Source organism: Poecile atricapillus, chromosome 2 (assembly GCF_030490865.1).
Source record: "Poecile atricapillus isolate bPoeAtr1 chromosome 2, bPoeAtr1.hap1, whole genome shotgun sequence".
NCBI classification, from domain to species: domain Eukaryota; kingdom Metazoa; phylum Chordata; class Aves; order Passeriformes; family Paridae; genus Poecile; species Poecile atricapillus.
In genome coordinates, this window is record NC_081250.1 from 84,356,772 (window position 1) to 84,369,725 (window position 12,954).

The 12,954-nt window shown below is 37.6% G+C and overlaps 1 protein-coding gene across 3 annotated transcripts in view; it reads right to left on the minus strand.

The window, feature by feature from the left end:
* Positions 1-12,954, minus strand: part of DDC (dopa decarboxylase) — a 76,858-nt gene that overhangs the window by 52,784 nt on the left and 11,120 nt on the right. For 2 of the 3 annotated variants that reach the window (XM_058832885.1, XM_058832884.1), the window contains exon 2: positions 1,893-2,129. The exons of the other annotated variant lie outside the window; for it this stretch is intronic. In XM_058832885.1, the coding sequence (XP_058688868.1) occupies positions 1,893-2,093 (201 nt within the window). In that variant the 5' untranslated portion in view covers positions 2,094-2,129. The remainder of the gene's footprint in view (positions 1-1,892; positions 2,130-12,954) is intronic. 3 annotated transcript variants of the gene reach the window in all.

Here is a 12,954-nt window from a genome sequence, read left to right on the forward strand (position 1 = left end):
AAAGACATGGTCATATGGGAGCGATACCAGTGAAACACCATGGAGGATGACTAATTACTGCACCTGTCATGTGACAAGTATCTGAAAGAGCTGGGGTTGTTCAGCCCACAGGAAACTCAGGGGGTACCTTGTAAATGTGTATAAACACCTCATGGGAAGGTGTAGGGAAGATGAAGCCAGATTCTTCTCAGAAGTACCCAGTGACAAGACATGCACAAACTGAAATAGAAAAAAATCCACTTAAACATAAGAAAAAGCTTTTTTACTGTGAGGGTGATCCAACTTTGTAACAGGACAGCAGAGTTCATGCATGGAGATATTCAGTGACCAGCTGGACACAGTCCTGAACAACCTGCTCTAGCTGACTCAACTTTGAGCAGAGGGGATGGACTAAATGATCTCGAGATACCATCCAGTCTCTACTATACATGACCTTGTGGTTCTGTGCCCATGTGAGTTTTCGGAATTGAGTATAAGCAACATGGGTAGAATGAGAGTTACTATAAGGACTGGGATTTATATTGTACTCTTTGTGTCACTAACATTTCACACCAGTGGAAAAAATTAGGATAGAACAATTTTTCTTCAGAATGTATAACTTTGTAAAAGTAAATTTGTTTGCAGGGCACAGAAATATCAAGAAAAAATCAATTTAGTTAAGAGAGAACATGACATGCTGATGATATAATTGGAATTCACTTGTCTCACTTTCTACTCTCAAGTGATTAATCTCTTATTTTTTAATACGTTATTATTTTATTGAAAGTTCTCAAATTCAAAGTGTTTTCTACTTCACAGACACTACTATTTTCCTCCAATGAAAAAGAAAAGGCAATTATATCTGTGAGCAGTAATTAAAATATTTGCATGTGTTGGACATAATTCTCTTATCTAATCTGCATTGATTTAATTCTCTTGGATTTAAGACTTCACTCACAAACCTTTGAAAAGAGTGCAGAGATTTCAACTGACTTCAGCAGAGCTTTTGCTAAAAATAGAGCAGGGCTGGCTCCAAGGAAAACAAGATAAAATCATATTGAATATCAAATATTTATATTGGTCAATGAAAAGGAATTGGTATTATAGTACACTGACTAAGCCATTTTGATTATATGTCCACTCTCATCACAATCATATCACCTAGCTGCATCTAGAGAAGAAATCCAAAGTGTTTATTGGAAAGATCCAAAGGCAAGATTCCTCATTAATTTTTACTAATAATTCAGTCTTCTTCAAACTACTCAGAGGCTTTAGGAGACAAGCACATATTTAAAATAAAAACCAGTGGAGAAACAAGAAAATTTCAGGCCTGAAGAAATGCCAGATGCTTTTTTTCTGTATTGTCTGTCCAATAGTGACCTATTCAAGGACAAATATTTAGGCAGTGGCCATCTGCCTCAAAAGCTACGAGAGGTAGTTGACATTTAGGAGAGTAAGTCAACAGAACAAGTATTGGGCAGAATCCTTTCTAGTCAACTCTCTAATAAAAAGAAGTCTCCTATGAGAATTTTAACATTTAAAGATCAGCTTGAAGAAGCATTTTGGCACAGAAGACTAATAAAAATACTATTTTGTAAAATATTTACTGTTCTATGAAAGTAGTAAAAATATCACATGAAACTGAAAGTTATGAAGTTTTGCCTTAAGCAGTTCAAGGGAGGAAAGGGAATTATTTTCGAAAGTAAACCATGCATGAAGCAAAAGAATGATTTGATTATTTCTAGGAAGAATGGAAAACATTAGTTAGATTAGATTCAACATGTAAAGCTGACTCCTGCCTTCTAGAAGTTAATCAGTGTGAGTACTTATGTTGGTAAACCCACACTTTGTTTAAGGTGTTTGAAAACCTAAATGCAGTATTGAACATTCCACTACAGTTCCATTTTTCTTACCCCTGGCATAATGATCTTCTCAATGTCTTTAAAGACATCCTCAAAGCTCTCAGGATCCTGGGGTGCACACTGTGCAATGAGGGGCCGTAGATATCCTGGTTCCACATCTGGGAATACCTGTCGTTTCTCTATCTTCTCCAGGTAGTCTGCAACATAGTCCACCATCTCCTTCCCTCTCTTGCGGAATTCTGCAGCATCCATGAGTATCAGAGTTTTGGGCTTATTCTCAGAAAAACACTTTAACATAAAGAGAAAAAATAGTCATTTTTGAAAGAAAATTTTTAAAATTTTTGGTTTTAAACCTGTTATTCATATGATTTATAGGAAGACTCATATGGCCATGATATGAATAGATTAGATTTATACAGACAGACAGTAAGTTTAGCAAAGGAGAACAGCAGAAGCACATTGATGAAGATTTGAAAATTACAGATTTATTTCCTACAGCTGCTGGTTGACACAAGGATGTAGCACTGTTAAGTGGCACATTAATCAGCTCCCTCTTGCCTTATAGAGAAGTATAAGAAAATAGCCTGCTGTGTGTCTCTATTATAATCTGTAATAATAAGCTATAATAACCTCAGTTATCACAGTGATCCACTGTGCTGCCCTGTCATTTTATCTGCTTCTTGACTCCTGTCTTGCCTCAAGATTTAGCTTTTTTACTCTTTCACTGTAAATGCACATGCTGTTATCTACAAAATTTTGTTTCTTAGTGAGTTTTCAAAAAGAATTCACTTCAAGTTGATCTGTACTGTGTTTTGTAGGAGAATGTGAGGAAGGTCTGTCTGGGGTTATTTCCAAGATGCTGGGCTGCAGCTACAGGTATCCTATCTGAGATAGGAAGATTGTGTGAGCACACCCAAGGTGATACATGGAACTGAGATGTTCAGCTTTGAGTTCACCTTCAAAGTTCTCTGCAAACATAAATTCATGATATTACTGTGCCTGCTCCCACCACCCTGGCCCACCCAATTTTATTACTCTATGTAGCTATGCATTTTGAGTACTCAGTGAATATATGACTGGAACTTTTTATTCACTGAGTATCAAAAAAGTGTCCTAGAGTCTATACACTCAGATTGAGCAATACTGTTCCTTGGAATCCAGTCAGAAGATTGGCAAGAGGAAAAAGGATACTCACTGCTGGTCTCAAGAACTATTGTGCTTACCTCACACACCTGTAGATCTTCACTTTGTAAGGAAATAATTATATTAAGCACAATGCATTAGATAATCAGGAGAAAATTTTTCAGATATCAAGTATTTGTGATAAGGATTTCTGAGGATATCATTTAGAGAAAGGGGAACCTCCTTGTCTTTATTACATTTGAATTAGTGCTGTAACATCACAAAAGAAAGACATCATTAATAAGCACTGTCTTAGAGACATCTCTGCTGCTACAAACAGAGGATCTGGGATTTGTGTGGAACAGCTGCTGCTGCTGCTATTTAAGAAGACAGGGTGCTTCTGTAGGTCACAAAACACTTTAAAGAGCACAGTAGGGACCTGCACAGTAGGGACCTCTAGATCCCCAGTGATGGATGTTCTTGTTGCTATTTTACTAGAGTTTTAGTATTCTCTTTAATCATCATGCAAGTGTTTATTTGGCTCTTGTCTATACCTTTCATAAAGGGGCATTATGACCTTTCTCATATCTTGCTACTAAGTTGCTGGAAATACATTACCAGTGGTCATTACAGTCCTTAGAATGTGCACTGGGCAGCTTTTTGTGTTACCTCCCTTTTGAAAAGCTGTGTTTAAGGAAGCAGTTTTGTTTCTACACCTTTATAATCAAGATGATTCCATTTCTTCCCTACCCCCTAAATCTTATGTGCATTTTCCTTTAACACATCTTTGATCTTCTTCAGAATTTCAATAAACTTTCTAAAGAAATCAGCATGAACTGAAGCAATCAATATGCATTTCTGTGGCAGCAATCTAATTACACACCAAGACTCTGTTCTTTGGTTTAGATATTTTTCCCAGAAGAAATCTAAATATTGTACTGTTGCACTTCTTTTTCAGTGTATCTCTAACTTAACTCTTAACCCATGCTATTATTATTTCTTTTATGCTACTTCATTCATGGGTTCATTGATATAGCAATGAAGCCCTAAAGAACTTTCATGAGGTGATCTGTTACTTTTTCCCTCTGGTTTCAGAGAAAAAAGCTGTGAAAAAAAGAATTTAACACACAACTCACAAATTAGTGAGAAATGCCTGAGACTGATCTATCTCAGAACATGAGGACTGGTGTTTCCAGTACTGCTGTTGCTCACCACTGTGCTGCAGTTATTCTTACAGAATAGCTGTTCAGTATCTCATTTTACATCTGTGGTTCCAGTGAATCCCAAGTACAGCATCAAGACAGGTAAGAGTATCACAGTGTAAGGGCATCACTATACTACTCTCTAGCTTTACTTTGTAGTTATCAAATAAAAAGGACCACTTAACATAAAAACTCCTGTGGATCACATGGTCTTTTCCTAAAATACAAATCAAATGGCACAAATTAAGCTCAAAACAGCTCACAAATACACAGAAAAAAAAGAATTTGCTTCACTGGAAAAAAAAAAAAAAAAAAAAATTTACTTTACCATATCACCAGAACATAGACGGTATGTTTTATAGCTTGTGACCATTTTTCCACCACCTGATTTTTTTTTTCCTGAAATTTGTAGTACAAGTAACATATACATCATCTTGTTGCTACACACTAGGCTGATATAATTTATTGTTATTTTTATTATTAGAAGTTTAGACAAAGTTCTTTTTGAATATCAGGATAGGCAAATAAAATATTGTATCAAAGTATCAGATACACATTCTGTGGTTTTAATCTATTGCTATGGAACTCAATTTGACAAAATACACATTTTGTATAATCACTAGGATCTTGGTTGTTATTGGCTGACTTTACCTCTTCCCAAGAATGGGAGGTTCACTGGCTCATCCTAGCATTGTTTTGGCTGAACTGCTTCTGCCATAAATTACTATTGCAATAGCAAAATTCAGCTAAAGAGTTGAATTACAGGGGAAACCCACTGTTTTGCATGGGAGAAGTAACTGGACCAGGAAGCTTAAACATTAAGAACTGAAAGTTGAGCCTTACATCCCAAATGTGTTAGTGGTTGCAGTGTTATAAATTGATAAAGTAGTATTTACTTAACCTCTAATACTCTTACAATTCAGTTTGATGCAGTGCAGTATGTCAAACTGCTTCAGTCTGAAGCAAAGTATTTAACTCTTCATTCCTCCAAAGACAATACCAAGAAATTTAAAATCTACTTTTTTCTATTAATGAATCTTCCTAAAAGTTCTTCCCTGAAAATTCCATACCTACAGGGGAACTGTGAAGGTATACTCCTTGCAGGAACACAGTGGTCATCCTTTTCACCTCCTATTTTATATCTGTTCTTCTGTGAGTGACAAGACCCACTTACACTTTCATCCCTATTTTTATTATCTTCCTGAACTGTTCACTATAGATCTCACTTCATCTGCTTGAAAGTACTACTTGCTATGGAAGCCATCTCCAGCAGATAACTGCAATACTCCCTAGTGAGTACTATCCAAATGCAAATTACTTCACTTCTTTACCAGCACAGAATATCTCTACCTCTTGTATGCACACAAAACTCATGTACAATGCAACAACACAATGCATAGGGAGAGACCTTCCCACTATGCCAGTATATTTTAAAAATATAGAGATTTTTCTAAGAAGAAAAATACTTCAGACAACTCAGGCCTTAGGGTTTAAAATGAAAATACTGTTTGAGAGAATCCGTACTTTCTGAAGAGATGAGTGTTACAGTCTGCATGCACTCAAAATATCCACTTAACTTGAATAAACTTAAATTCCAAAATAATGCAAGCAAAAACTAAATGGAAATTTCAGAGAAACTAAGCCTCTCTCTAAAGTATTTAATAGTGGTCTAGCTTCTTGAAGTCCCCTAAAGTGTGAGAAAGTCTCCACACTCTCAGAGATCCCACACCTCCCAGGATGTTTCAGCATATTCAGTATCTGCAAGCTGAAACCCAAGTGAGGAGAGCACAGCTTCTCAGGAGGTGCCCTGCCTAATTATCACCTACCATGCTGTGAGCAGTCTGTATGCAAATTCATTGACAGCCTCACTCTGATTGATAAAATACAATTTTACCAAGCATATATTCTGCCTGAGCATTTTTGTTCCCAGTAAGAATCAATGGCTATTGTCACCACTGCACACTTCAGATCAAATCCTGCATTACTGAAGAAGATTGAGTTCTGCTCTAAACGGCAGGTAAAACCAAGAAAAATCATGCCAAACCTTAAATTATATTAGTGTATCTTTTTTTTTACTTATTCATAGATAAACTCCTTGGTCTTTGGATTTTGCTGTAATTTGTCAGAGGACAAGTACACTACACAATCTAAAGTTGGCATATCCTTTGTTGCTTTTTTTAAACTACTCCTACCTCAGTGCACTGAAATAAGAATACAGACACATTTTATTTTATTGAAGTTACCAAAAATTGTTGCTAGTCTTTAGATTGTACATGTTCATTTGCAAGCAGTTTTCTACTTTATCTGAAACTGGACCATACAAATGAATAGTTTACATACAAGTAATTATTAAAGATTACGTTAATAACATTCAGCTTATTCATTATTTATCTTAAAAAAGTATTGTCTATGACTTTAGAATCTGGGTGGGTTTTTTAATATTTACTAAATATGAATATAAAATATACCTAAATGCTATTTGTTATGAGAAAGAGAAAAAAGATGAAAAAGCAGAAAAAAAGAGCGAAAAAGAGGAAATGTAGAACAAATGAGAGAGGTATATGAGTTGCATTATAATTTTATGTCTGCCTCTTCTCCAGTTCATCAATCTAAAATAAACAACAGCTAGCAAAATAAAATCTTTTAGCAGCTCCTGTTTATAAATACAGACAGGAAGAGTGCATAGACACATTAATAGCACCTATAACTGACAGCTGTATTTGCTCAAAAAAAGTAATAACTGTGTATCTTTCCAATATATGAGACAAGTGCATTTTCTATTCTGCCAACTGACTGTTGCAGAACAAAATGTAATTTAAGGGCTCATGGTGCTTCAGTGACACCACTGAAGCCATGAGGATTTCCTGCTACTGAACCCAACTGAAGGTTTTTGCAGCTGTTGCCACTGTTAAGCTGAACTTCCCCTGCTGGCAATAGGATATTGCCAGAAAAAGAGCCTAAGAATGGATTTTATTTCAGGACAAGTAAAAAGGAACTAGATCTACTCTGTTCTTCTACCTTTGCACAAGTCAAGAATTAGGAGTATATGTTACAATCACTATATTTTTTCTAAAGAATTACATTTTCCAGAAGTTGCTGGCTGTATTCATTTATTGTCACTGGCACAGAGTTAGCAACTTCATAATGTTCCCTGCTGAGCTCTTACTACAGTGACGGGAAAGGGTTATTTCTGAGGAAAACTTCACCCTAAAAATGTAACGTATTTAATTTACCTTGAAATTTTATTATTCAGAATATATGACAGAGAATTTCTTAAGTTCTGCTTGGTTATTGCAAGCACTGCTGTACTTGGAAAGACAAGATACAAACTTTTGTATACATGCGATTCTACATAAACGTATATAAACAGTTACAGCTGACATACATCAGATGTAAAAACAAGAAAACGCAACACAATAGGTGTACCCTACATTGTGCAAACTTAGATTAAAAATAAATGCTACTTTTTATTATTATCATCCCTAAAATAACACAAACTGGCTGTTTATTAACTGAGCTCCCACTCTCCATAACCAATTGTTGCATTAATCCAAATGTACCTACTTGAATTTAATAACCACAAAGCCTTAAGCACAAAGATTGTTACTTACGAGTTGGTAAGGTTTTTGCTTCTCCCCTGCCCTTCTCACTGCCTGTCTTTGCTCCTCAGTGACAGCTATAAAGCAGAGAGGATGCAGTTGCCAGCATATATAAGCAGAGTATCCATGTCCCTTCAGCCTATCACAGCCACGGGCTTTGCACTGAACGTGCAGCAGCAGCATCTCCCCCTCCTCCCACAGCTCCTCCAAAATACACTTCACAAAGAAAGCTCCCCAAAAAGCAGCAGGATCTGACCGAGAAACGGCTCTTGCCTAGGTTAACTCTGCAGTTCCCTGTATTTTTTTCCAGGGGCTCCATTCACAAGTTCATTAGCAGTGGGTGTCTGATCACATGCTCCCCATCTGTGCTGCACACTCTGGGACATTGCTACTAAGGCTGCTGCAGTAAAAGCAAGTGCTTTGATTCGCTTCTGTGAAATATTATTGCCAGGAAAGAAACACGGATATGGTTGAAGTATCACTCAAGTGACTGCAAGCTCTGAGCAGGTATATAGCTGTGGAATTAACATCCCCAGATAAGTTTTATCCAACTTTTCCCAGTTTCTCTCTTTAATCATATGTACACTTAAAAGCAATTATAAGCATTTAAGATTGTTTTTCCCATTCTAAAAATAAATTATGTGGAGTTCTCGTTCCTAGATGAATCCAGATGACTTCCTGTCATTTTTATTTCAGTCAAGTTAATCTAAAAAAATAAATACTATCAACATTTCGTAGTCCTAAACAGCTTGTACCCAGGCAGTGTGACAGACTTGGGATGGTCATTGCTCTCAGACCAGTCTCCAGTCCACTGCACTATTATTACAGCCAACCTTTTTGTGAAGGAGGAAAAAGTCACAGCTTTTTAATACTGTCATAGCTGTGTTTGCTTTTCTAATGTTGCACTAATGACAACTTTGCTACAATTCTGGAAGAGCCTATTCAAAATAAAAACAGGACCTAAACTCCCCAGGTGAGCTTTCTGGTGTCACTGCACTTGTGCCAGATGTTATTCTATGATCTGACTTGCATTTCCAGTGCCTGGGCTGGCTGCTATAATGATTAGTTCTGCGATCTTGAAAAGCATCAAGAAATCCCAGTCAATTGCTTCAGCTTCTGAGATGTTTTCCACATCAAATCATCAAAACTCCTGAGTGCACAGGGTTACAAACTGGGCATATTGGGACCCCACAGGAAAGTAAGTGTTTTGGAGATTTTTCCTATTTATTTTCTTCCTGAATTTGACTGAAAAGGCTGAAAATTCAAAATTTGTTGTGAGGGTATAAGAGATGCAAAAACTGAAGCTGTCTCTAGTAAACTTAAAGATAACTGAAATCTTACTTCAATGTTCCATCCAAATGGCTTGCAAAAGCTAAATATCTTTCAAAGGAAATTAAAAATAGAAACTAAAATTAAGATTGGAGCACTAAAATCATGGTTTAATCAGTGTTGAAATACAACCTCAAAGTCACCTGATGTGTTTTTATTTCTCTGCTGTACCTGTAAAGCTTGCTGTGAAGAGGCAATAGCAACATTTTCCATTAAAATATTTCTTTTTGTAATTTCTCAGGAAGAAAAATTAAATAAACTGTGAAGGTACAACAGGCAAGCTGAGAAAGGGGAATTAAATGCCCTTCTAAAAAGCATGTTCCATGTCTCTTCTACAATTTAGAAATTCTTCTTGCTCATACTAGTTTGATAATTCTCATCATCAACCGTTGGCAATAAACAAATCTTTGTTAACAGAATCTTTCTGTGGTGGACAAAAGGAAGATCAAGTTTTCTATCATAGGTGCTGGTTAAGTCAGACCTGATGTGGCCCTGTGAATTTGCTCCAGACCCTTCAGAATGCTCTCTCTTTCACAGACAGGGAACAACTTTGTTTATTGCTGAAACACAACAAATAGAGATCCCCTTTTTAGTGCCAAACTGTTCCAAAATTCAGGATACTAGATGTGAGCAATAATACATGATCCCAAAAGGTTTACAGGATGGGGCTTGTTGGTAAGCACCCAACAGACCTATTATTCACAGCCAACAAGAGACAAGCTTCAATATGTTTTTGCACATGGAAGTCAACTGTGATTATAAACGATACCGTGTCCATGCAGTAATAGCACCAATTTATTACCATTACTGAGCCCTTCGGCCTGCAAACGAGAGAGATGGAGAGAGGCTGTGTTTGAACAGGAGGCTCCAGCACAGCACCAGAAAATCAAGCACACATTGTGTTCTCAGTCACTGCAGTCCCATTGTCAGTCCATTTGCAAAGACATGGATCAAAGCAGATGGGATTAAAGTTTGTACCCACTTTCTAACAGCTTTCACTTCTTCCACGACTGTACAATGCAGGTTAGAAATGAAAAGGTAGTTTCCTCAGGCTTTTAGTCCAGTTATGATTAGATGGCTCTACTCCCAACTTTGTTTTTCCCTCACCTGAATAGCCTGACACTCTTCTCATGCTAGCCTCGTGGTGTGGTACTAAATTTGATGAAGATGTGTTTGGGCTTTAGTTCACTGAGCCTAGCATTATTTGAAAAAAACTTCTGAGCTGTAACATGAAGGGCTTTAAATTCATTCAGACATACTCAGTATCTTAGACATTGAGAAAATAATTTGAAACAATTAATTTGGGATTTAAGACAATGTTTCTGCCTCTTTTCCAGATTTGGTGTTGAAGGAACAGTCACTGTGCATAAAAAACAGTCACTATGCAGTTGCCTATGCATAAAAAATCCCACTGATTTATTGTATTTGGTTTACTCTGTGTCTGTAGTTTAAGGATGCTATCTGGAGACTGTAGGCATTTTTATCAGTTTTCCTTGCAGTTGCTTCTTCAAAAAGAGAACAGTAGTAGAACCCCACCTTTGTCTTTCTTTTTCCCTCAGTATATTCTTCCATTAATGTAAAAATACTAGTTACAGGAAATGATCTATGAGAAGATTAAAAGAAGCACAAGTGAGAATGGAATCTAATATCCTTTTATGTTCCATAAACAAGCTCCAACTATGCATAAGCACAAAAATGAGATAAGAAAGAGGACAGTATTTTAGATAAAATGTGCAACTAACAATTTTCTAATTAAAACAAAGGGTGTATTTCCTTTGGAAGTAAGTAAGAATTAAATAAAGCCCTCAGACACAAATAGATGGATTACTCTCAACGTACGAGGATAAAACCTAAGTCTCCTGCAGAACATAAGTAGACTTTGCAACAGATTAGCCAGGAAATGAATCTGAGACAGAACTGACAAACTGGGAAAGCAACTATCCTCTTTTTTCATAAATATTTTATGTGTGACTTGTTTTCCCTGTTCAGTTCCTACTGCAGGTTGTGTGAACATGTGAAGGCAAACCAAAGAAGGAAAAAAAGGAACTGCTAACTAAGTGAACATGGACACAGAGTCACACACACAGTTTCAGAGGAGTTAATGTACCATTTGCTGGTTCGAGGCAGCCTGAGCATATTACTCTTATGGAAGCAAGCCTGCAGAAAAGAGAGGTTGTGATGAACTGAAAAAGTGTCAACAGAAAAACTGACAGGCTGTGAAGAGTCACAGAGACAGTGAGAGCAGGCTGCAATCACAGTAGGCAGACTCTTCCAATACAGAGATAGGAATAGCTTCTGCTGTGAGCTGAGATGTGCTTACCTAGGGGCGTAGGCACTGCCAGGGCACTCGTCCAGCTATGTATTGCTCCCAGAGAGAGTGTTCTCAAGCATTGACTATTGTGAGCTTCACAGAAGCTATGGCTGACAGATGAACCACTATGAGGCCTTAAATGTGCTGTGAAGATCTCATGTTAGAAAAGCAAGACAGAGCAATTAGTTTATGAAAAGAATAACCCCGTGTAGATGAAAAGACAGACCCAGGTGAGGCATGAGGAACAAACATGGCTTGAGATACAGAGGGAACACAATGCAATGCTTGTTCTTGAGCAAGTGATTTGTCTGGATCACTGTTTACAAAGATATAAAAGAACATACAATTCTTGGTTGAGAAAATATTTTGCCACTGACTGTGATTAATGTCTTGTCACAAGGGCCCTGCACTTGCAATAAGCTTGGAAGAGCATTTGCCACCACTGTAAGACTTGAGTCATTCTTGAAAGAATGAGAACATCACTAGTCTCTTCATAAAGAGAATGTTGGTGCCCAGCTGTCTGAGATTACAGCAAGTACCATGGCAAGAGATCACACCAGTGTTTCTTGCTATACCTTCCTGTCAGCTTTTCTGCAAAGGCAATCTTTGGCTCCCCTTCAGTCTGTGCTAACACATGCATCTTTCCAGAAAAGACCAATTCAAAGCTTCAAGAGACTTTATGCTTAGTAGAGCACATTGGAGAAGTTCATGGATGACTGTCTCCTGTGGGAGGGACCCCATGCTGGAGCACAGGAAGGACTCCTCTACCTGAGCAGCAGGAGAAACAACTTGTGGTGAATTGACCATAAACCTTCATTCCCTGTCTCCCATCACCACTGGGGAAGGAGGAAGTAGAGTTTGTGAAGGAGGGAAGGGTGGGGTAAAGGTGTTTTAAGGATTTATTTTACTTCTTATTATCCTGCTCTGGTTTAGTTAGTAACAAAACTAACTGGTTTTGTTAGTAATGATTCAATTAATATCCCAAACTCAAGCCTGTTTTTCCCATGATAATATTTGATGAGTGATCTCTCCCAGTCCTTATCTTAACCCAGGAACCCTTGGTTACATTTTCTCTCCCCTGTCCAGCTGTGGAGAGAAGTGACAGAGAGGATTTGGTGGGTGAGCCCACTACACACATATCTGAAATGAGAGGTCTGGAGAACTGAGTGGGAACCAGATCTTCCACATGGCAGAGGGTCTCCCTGGTCATGGACACACATTCATAGCTGAAGCAATGAGTAAGGTAATATTTGCTACCTTCTGCTCTGGCTTCTTGTCTTCACCTCAGAGCTGTGAGTGATAGATACATGTACACAGGCCACCTGCTTGAGTGCAGGAAGATACTTTTACACTAATATGAGAATTTCCATTGAGCCATGTGACCCTGCTCCTGACTCCAGCTAATATGGTTCGCATAACCAACGCCATTTCCTAAGAGTAACAATTATAACATGTAAGTGTGCTGATCAGGTATCACCTCCTTCTCTTTTCCCCATTTCAACATCATAGGTGTCACCAAAATGCAATGACCCCTGTTACAGAACAGCCAG